Below are 7,736 nucleotides of genomic sequence, written 5' to 3'. Positions count from 1 at the left end.
GATGGGGGAAAAGGAAGCCCCCCACCCTCCGCCATATTTTGGTTATCTCTGGAGTAGGACGGGGGTGGCGTGGGGGGGGGGGGGGAGGGGCAGGGTGGCTTGCTCTGCTTTTATGGCAAGTGAATCACACTCACCTGGTCTTGGCACAACAGTTCAACCTTCTCCTCAGCAATAGAAGCTCGCTCATCGTCCGTGGCGGCGCCAGTAGTGCCGTTGGAGTCACCACTCCTGTCTTGAGTCTGTGAACTTGAGTCCGAGCCCGCTCCCATGATTTTCTCGTAGACATGCTCAATCACCTTTCGCACCTGTATCATGTCACTCGCTGACAGGCGCTCCCTGCACAATGGGCAAGAGGCCAACACACGAGACATCATCCTTCTGCTCTTCCACTCTCTCCACACATCCAATGGTGCAACAAGCAGTGAAAACAGCATGAGCATTGTAAGCATGCACGTTCTGAGGTCATGAGACTAGGGCTACTGCTGCTATAATGCTGGCGTCACACATGCGCTCCCAGTGGTCGTTCAGTGCTATCGTTGCTGTACTTATCAAGTCTGATTTGAGTATAACAATGTTCGCAGCTGTGTCAAGATGCAAAGATATAATTGTCACTGCATTGTTTCCAGAGCAAGTTACTCACTTTTTTCAGCTGTGTTGGCTTTTCATCTCCATCAGGCAGCTCGAAAAGTTCAATAAAGACAGCTTTCAATGACCATTTGAGCACATGTGCGACACAAGTAGCAACTCAGATGACAAAATGCCAAACAAAACTTGATTACAGGCCTTATGGTTCATAACCAAAATAATGAGAGTGCAAAATAGCAAAGCATCAACTAAGTGTGCAGTGGAATATTAGCTCCCTGGCAGTATACTACTTCCTTTTTATTCTATCCTGCTTGCTATGCACTGTTGTAAGCCTCATTCATACAGCTGCTTCTTGCTCTATTCCACCACTGCCATGAGGCCAATTTCAGTTATGCGAGAGGCTTTTTTTGTGTGGCTTCTCCTCAGAATGAACCACAGGTGACAGGCCACTATGTTTCTATCACTGTGCTCTTGAGAGCACAGCCCTTTTAGAAAACAATGAATCAGAAAACTTTGTAACATTGCCAGCTGTCACGGCAGAAACACGTCTCGATTACTCAACCTTCAGAACATTATATTTATGGTAGCGAATACACACAGTTATTTGCCTATGAAAATGTAAGCATTGGTTACAGGAAGACAATGTTTATGTTCTTTGCTAAAGATACAAGCAGAGCAATTTGGTTTTAACTGAGCCGAGGTTCAATTGGTCAACAATTTAGCAAAATATGTGGGTGCCACTACTCCACTGGCATGTCTTCACATTTCCTATTTTTCTTTTCTGCATTGTTTTTTTCTGATGATGGCAATCTGATGAGGCAATTGACAGCTGCAAGAATAAAGCGCTGCAATTTTAATGCATGAGGCCACCACTTGAAAAATGACAAGACTACTGAACTGGGCATGAACAGATGTAGCATGTGGTTCAGTGCAATATGCGCAGAACATTTGACATTTGGGCAGTCTACAAAGGCACGCAAAGCCGTTTATTCTTTGCTGTTTGGTTTACTGGCGAGGTAAGAACGTGTGCATGAAGCTGTGAAGCATGTGCAGGTGGTCACAGGGGTATTCAGCACATGGAGTCAAGGAAAATTTGAATTTCCTTTTAGCCTAGGCATGCAGCAGGCAATGCAAAGGCACACAGAGCACTTTGTATAATGTAAACAGTGCACTTCTCAGTTTGTGGCTTATAACCAAGTGGAAGAGACATTTCTACTTTGATACGGCTCAGCTGTTTCAAAACCTTTGAGGCTCCACACAACTGCAACACACTGCATTTTTTACATGCTGCTTGCCACTAAGTGCTGTTCAACGTTTTTGTCTCCAGCATAGTGGCTGCTAAACACAGTTAACAGGAAAATTTAGGCTAGTTAGTGCATTTTGTGAGGGCTGAGACGTCATAATCGGTGCAAGAAAAGATGCGACGTATAAGAGGACACGCAGGATGCGATGTTTAATAAGAACTAAGCAATGAAAGGAGAAACACATAGAAAAGAACACCAAGGACAAAGGACGTAGATGAAGAAATACACAGGGCATGATGCACTGTGTGCCCCACTTTGCCTCTTGTGTGTTCTTTGTGCTGCACTCGTGACGATGTTAACAGGTGCTGAGCAACCATACATGACATTCCATGCATGGTTCTCTTGTCCCAAAACTTATCTCTTTATGTGCGTATGTCTGTTTACTCCATTTTTCACGGCAACATCCTCCAGTTCACATTATGGGAGGCAATGGGAACGAGTTGGGAATGCTGCCAGCCATACATGTCCCTTCCATCCCTTCCCGAAATCTAGTCAGTGGGAGCGCGTGTAGCGCAACACAAACTCTGTGTGCCCCTCCACACATCGCAACCACTGGCTTCTTTCTTTGCAGCCTGCTGCAAGGCCAAACATTATTGTGCCACACATGGAAACCACTACCTCCGTCTTAACTTCGCATGTACAGGCTGTTGCCTGCAACATGTCTATGAGTACATGAGTGTATGAATGCTTAGAAATGCCTTAGAGTGTGTCAACTCTTTCCTTACTGCAGCAGATACATTCACTTTTAAGAAGCTCTGTAGCTTAATTCTTTTTTTAAACATTATAGTTGCAGCAACTTAATTATATCAACTTAATTGTTGACCAATTGTAAGAAATGGACAATAATCAACCGATGCTTATTTGCGAAATTTTGAGGTTTTGAATAGAGAACAAAACATGTCCAATTTTATCGAAGGTTGTTGCATAACAAAAGTCTGATAATAATATCTGCCATGCCTGTAGCTTCAACTTATTTAAGCAAGAATATAGCAAAATTGCTATAGCAGTTTTCACTGGAAAATGAAGTCAAGCATCCTGGTTCCTATGCTATGCAAAGAAGCAGGTGTACTATAAAGGTGAAGAGGAGGTGCGCATCGCTAGTCCATACCTGCCAACCTGAAAACTTCATAAAGTTTGTAATAATTAATTCTGGGATTACGAGCAGCGGGGGGGGGGGGGGGGGCTGATAGAGCGTTTGTGTTTAAGCTTGCCCTAAGCATAAACTCTTGTGGTAAAATGTCGCAGTTTATTAAATATGATTTGCCTTTAGACACAACACACAGGCAGCAGCCAACTTGGAGCACCAGAGGCTGGCAAGGAACACATTGTTTTAGATCAGAGTGACTTTCAGCAACGTTGCTGCTGTCGATTTCATCTACTCGAGGAACAACGGTGTATAAACTTACTCAAATCAAGTACCCCACTAGCATACTTTCACCATGGTACAGGGTCGGAAAGTGATGCGCTACACTTTTTTGCAAACAGAATTCATTTTTCGTAAGACTCGACAACACTCGCAAAATCGTAGGATGAGCCCAAATTCATACACATTCCTAAATATTCGGGAGAGTTGGCAGCTATGCTAACTGCACAGAAAATGTTTCTTGGGACTCTGATTTCACCTGCCCAAAATGCAGCTTCTGTTCATTCTGTTCCGCTTGTCTTGTTAAAGGCTTTTGCAATGATGATGATGACAGATAATCGCACAAAAACAATTACTAAACAAAAATCAATTGATCAGATAGCATACATGGACTTTTCCATGGTTCAATGCTTGATTGATCACCTTTTCCCTGAAAGTAACCTGGTCTAGCTCGGCATTTCTGTCTAGTTCGATAGCTTCCATTAAGTCCAGTTGATTTGATAAGCACACCATATCTCAAACAACTCACGCAGCTGATGTCGTGCAGTAAAAAGTAGCAATGTTATTCTTGTTGCTGTTTTTTTTTTAAGTAAGGAAGTTTTGTTATTGCTTAGTTTCTCAGGTTTTATGTGCCAAAACCACGGGGCAAGCTGTAATGGGGAACTCCGGATTAATTTAGACCACCTGGGTTTCTTTAGGTGGGCGGTACACGGGCGTTTTTGCATTTCTCTGCCATTGAAAGGTAGCAGCCGTGGCCAGTATTTGATCCCGCGTTCTTGGGAAAACGTTAAAAAAAAATGAAGAAAGTGACACTGCTATGGGAACAGCTGCAGAAGGTCTGGGTGAAATCAGCAGAGTGCCTTTGTCCCGCTAAAAAGCTAGCATGAAGGGTAGCACTTGTCGTTACATCTTCTACATGTGTCCGTGATTTTGTAGTAGACAAAAGCAAACCATAGGGATACATATAAAATTGCTCTCAGTATCACTGACAAATAAAAACGAAAACAACGCTCACCTCCGAGCATGTTGCGAAGTTTGAGGCCTCGGTAACGACGCATAGCAGTCGGAGCTGAAAAACAGGTCACCTGACACAATCTGCCACGACTCTGATTCTGCTGTCACTCAAAAATACAGTAGTTGAAGTGTAAATTTTGCTCCACACACTTTAATGCAGTGCATGCTAGAGGCCAGGTCAGACAACACTACTGGTAGATATCTTACTTTTCAAGTCTCTGCTGAACTGCCAGCAATTAACAGATGTGACTGACGCTAGATGTGGCTTTGCTTATGGAAGAACACTGCAATGCTCAGTGTTCACTGAAAAATCATTAAACAAACTGATCACTTCTTATGGTGCATTAAGGAAAGAGTTAACGTACCACTGATTTGATGTAAAATGTGTAGTGGTCCTACCTCTTTATACAGAATGAGTAAGCACCTTGAATTATCTACTGCACCAAGCTAAAATACCTATAACAGCATTTATAATGAAAACCTCACTAGTCGCAAGTTCTTACCTGCACAAGTTCAACAAGCGTAGAGTACCATATTAGTTCACAAGTTACAAAGCATGTTACTTATCTAAAAAGCTCTAGGACAGGCTATTGTGCATGCACATTGTCATTAATGTTTTTGTTACACAGACATTGTCTGTGTTTAAATGGAAACTGCTGCCTTGTAAAAGATTTGCTAATTAGGTGACCAAGAGATTGATGAAAGTGAAGTTAAGCACCTAGGCAGATAAAAACATTGTGGCTGCTCAGAGAAAAATGCAGGGGTACATATTACATTGGGAAGTAGTGTAGTCTATTCCAGAAGACATTCACAGCACTGTGAAAACTACCATTTACTTAGCCATACATTCCATTATGCAGGTGTTAACCATGTCCTTCTGCAAAGTTGGTCAGGTAGAAAGTCTTAAATTCATAGGCCGTACACTTGAGCTAGGCTTCCCACGAGTGCTCATTTCTTCTTTCTTTTTTATTTTACAATGAGCAATAAAAACGAGACTTGGGTAGAACCGAAAAAGCATTCATGCACTTGCATTGATTATTTTTCTCATTCACATTTCTGATAATGTGGTGACATCATCTAGTTGTGGCTATCTATATCAAGGGAAAACAAATTCGAAAGAAAATTCAAATGGGCCTACTGGAAGGTTAGGTGGTTGGACTTGATAATGTATGTTATAAAATGTCATGGGTATGAAAGTGTTCTTGTCCTTCGTTGATATGCACGGTGTAGCATAAATAGTCATAATGAAGCTTGTTTCAAGGAATGCATCCAATGTTTTGTTTGACAGAATGTAGATTGTACTTGGCTCCCTATTTTCATAGTGCCCTAACTTAGCCTCCCTGAAAAATATGCTCAGAAGTGCGAAACCTGCTGGTGGTGCCCTAGCCAGAGCATGCTCTCTGTGAATGGTAGGTTGACACGATGACAGGGAAAGTGAGGACTGCCGAGTGTAAGCTTTGAAACAAGCAGCAAGTGACGAGTTCTTGAGCAGAGAAACCTGAGTCTTAGCATTGAAGGCTGCACAATATGACAATGGTGCTGAAAGTCACCAGGCTGAAACAACAAGCTGATAGCATGAAAAATCCACCATCCATCACAACTGAAAGCCAAATGCAAGGAGGATGTCAAGCTTCTGTGTGTGAAAGGTTATTCAACAGAAGAAGCGAAACACATTGGCATGAACACTTGGCTATGTTCGTAAAGTGTTCAGCTCTTTCATAGTGCCAATAATATATATCTCCTCATCGCAATGTTGAATTTTTTTTTGGTTTTTATATTTCACTGACGGTTCTGTTTGCATTATTTGTTTGAAGGGTAACATACTACATCAAAACAGCTTTGTTTTCATTGTCTAGGTCAATAATAATTTTTAAAAAATCTAGTGCTACTGATATTATCAGCTTTCAATTAAGATACAAATAGACTTAACAATGAAAGCTATGTAGCTTTCATTGTTACTTGCATGGTATTACCAAAGGACATGGAAAGCAGTTTTATTTGCAAGGAAACATACTGAAACATACAGAGCCTCATATGCTAACTGCCGTCTGCTTTCGAATAAATATATTATAAGAATAACAGAAGCTTTTAAATTAAACCTAAAGTCAATTCAATTATTGATGCATGTTGTAAATCATGTTGTATAGGTCACTAATGCGCCATTCTGCTAGGGTACAGAGCTTAAATTTATTTATAAAATTCGGAAAGAGAGGAGAAGGCATTAACTGCTCTGAGCCACAATTTAATAACTTGCAAGTGTTTAGTTGATACTACAGATAAGTTATTTGTGTTTCCTTCCATTTTTACAGGAATTTTACGTATTCCATATTTGTATCTGGACCTTAGACTCTGTTTCAACTCTGTGCCAATGTGGACAGTGATAAGAAAAACGGGGTTAAATATAACATTAGTGATGCAGAAATGGCATATTGGACATACATTATGGAGAAGAAGCCAGTGATGGAGCTATATCAAACAGTAAAGAATGAAATCACACTATAAAAGTTTGATGATAATTCGAAAGGCAGTGATCTACTATTCGACGCTAGATCAGGATGTCTGAGAACATGGTGCTGTAGAAGGAATCTTGCCGATGACTATTATACATGGGTAGCATGTGGAAATAGCGCGGAAACTATGGGGCACATTATGTCAGCATGTCATAGCTTCCATACAAAAGTCAAAAGGTAAATGTGGATGTACGAATATTTACTCTCAGGGTGTTTACCAAGTTGACATTTCCAAATTCCCTGAATTTTCCAGGTTTTCCCTGGGTGCCTTTGCAAAATTCCCTGAGTGATGAAGGACTATGCTTTATGTCAAGACGGGATGAAACCACATCGCCTGATGCTGTCACTCTCTAGTAAGCATATGAAAAAAAAAAACGACCTAATCCAATTTGAATACTAAGGAGTAGTGTTTATGTTATTCAAAAAGAGACTAGATGGGGGGGGGGGGGGTTAGTAAAATGCACAGCAAATAAAATGTCTTCGAAAAAAATTCCAAATGGAGTCGGGCATTCCTAAATATGAATAAAAAGGAGATGCATACAGAAGAAAACATTTTTGAATATGAACTATTTCTATCAAGTGATAGCAAGCTCAGTGGTATGAGGCCCAAACTTTGTCACAATTCAGATTCTCTTTCAACAGCTCGTAAGTCAACCTCAACGGTCCTGACATATATGTCAGGTCAGTTGAGATATACTTTCAGCCTGCACACAACATCTCAGTGTTTTGTTTCACTGCTTTAAAGAGTATTTTGGTTTGGATGAGGGACACCTGTATCTTGGCATCAGCCAACACTTCGTTTCTTGAGCTCAAGCTTCTTCAAAACGGCAGCAGCACGCTTCCTTTCCCGTTCATTCCTGAATGCGTAACGCCTTTCTGTTCTTGTCCTCCTGCCACCACTCGTTCGCCCCATTGACCATTTAAAGCATTTTTTTGGTCAGTTGCACAGCCCACAGCAGA

General features: G+C 41.3%; 1 protein-coding gene across 2 annotated transcripts in view; it reads right to left on the bottom strand.

Annotated features, from left to right (window-relative positions):
• LOC142579272 (WD repeat-containing protein 48) overlaps window positions 1-7,736 on the bottom strand; it is a 71,249-nt gene that overhangs the window by 9,973 nt on the left and 53,540 nt on the right. The window contains exons 18-19 of one of the 2 annotated variants that reach the window (XM_075689309.1): window positions 4,268-4,321; window positions 135-336 (exon numbers count right to left, since the gene is read on the bottom strand). In XM_075689309.1, the coding sequence (XP_075545424.1) occupies window positions 135-336; window positions 4,268-4,321 (256 nt within the window). The remainder of the gene's footprint in view (window positions 1-134; window positions 337-4,267; window positions 4,322-7,736) is intronic. The other variant, XM_075689310.1, reaches the window with a different exon arrangement.

The sequence above is a fragment of the Dermacentor variabilis genome, chromosome 4 (genome assembly GCF_050947875.1).
Source record: "Dermacentor variabilis isolate Ectoservices chromosome 4, ASM5094787v1, whole genome shotgun sequence".
Classification (NCBI taxonomy): domain Eukaryota; kingdom Metazoa; phylum Arthropoda; class Arachnida; order Ixodida; family Ixodidae; genus Dermacentor; species Dermacentor variabilis.
Note: the sequence above shows the minus strand (reverse complement) of the source record. Positions and strands in the feature narration are given on the sequence as shown.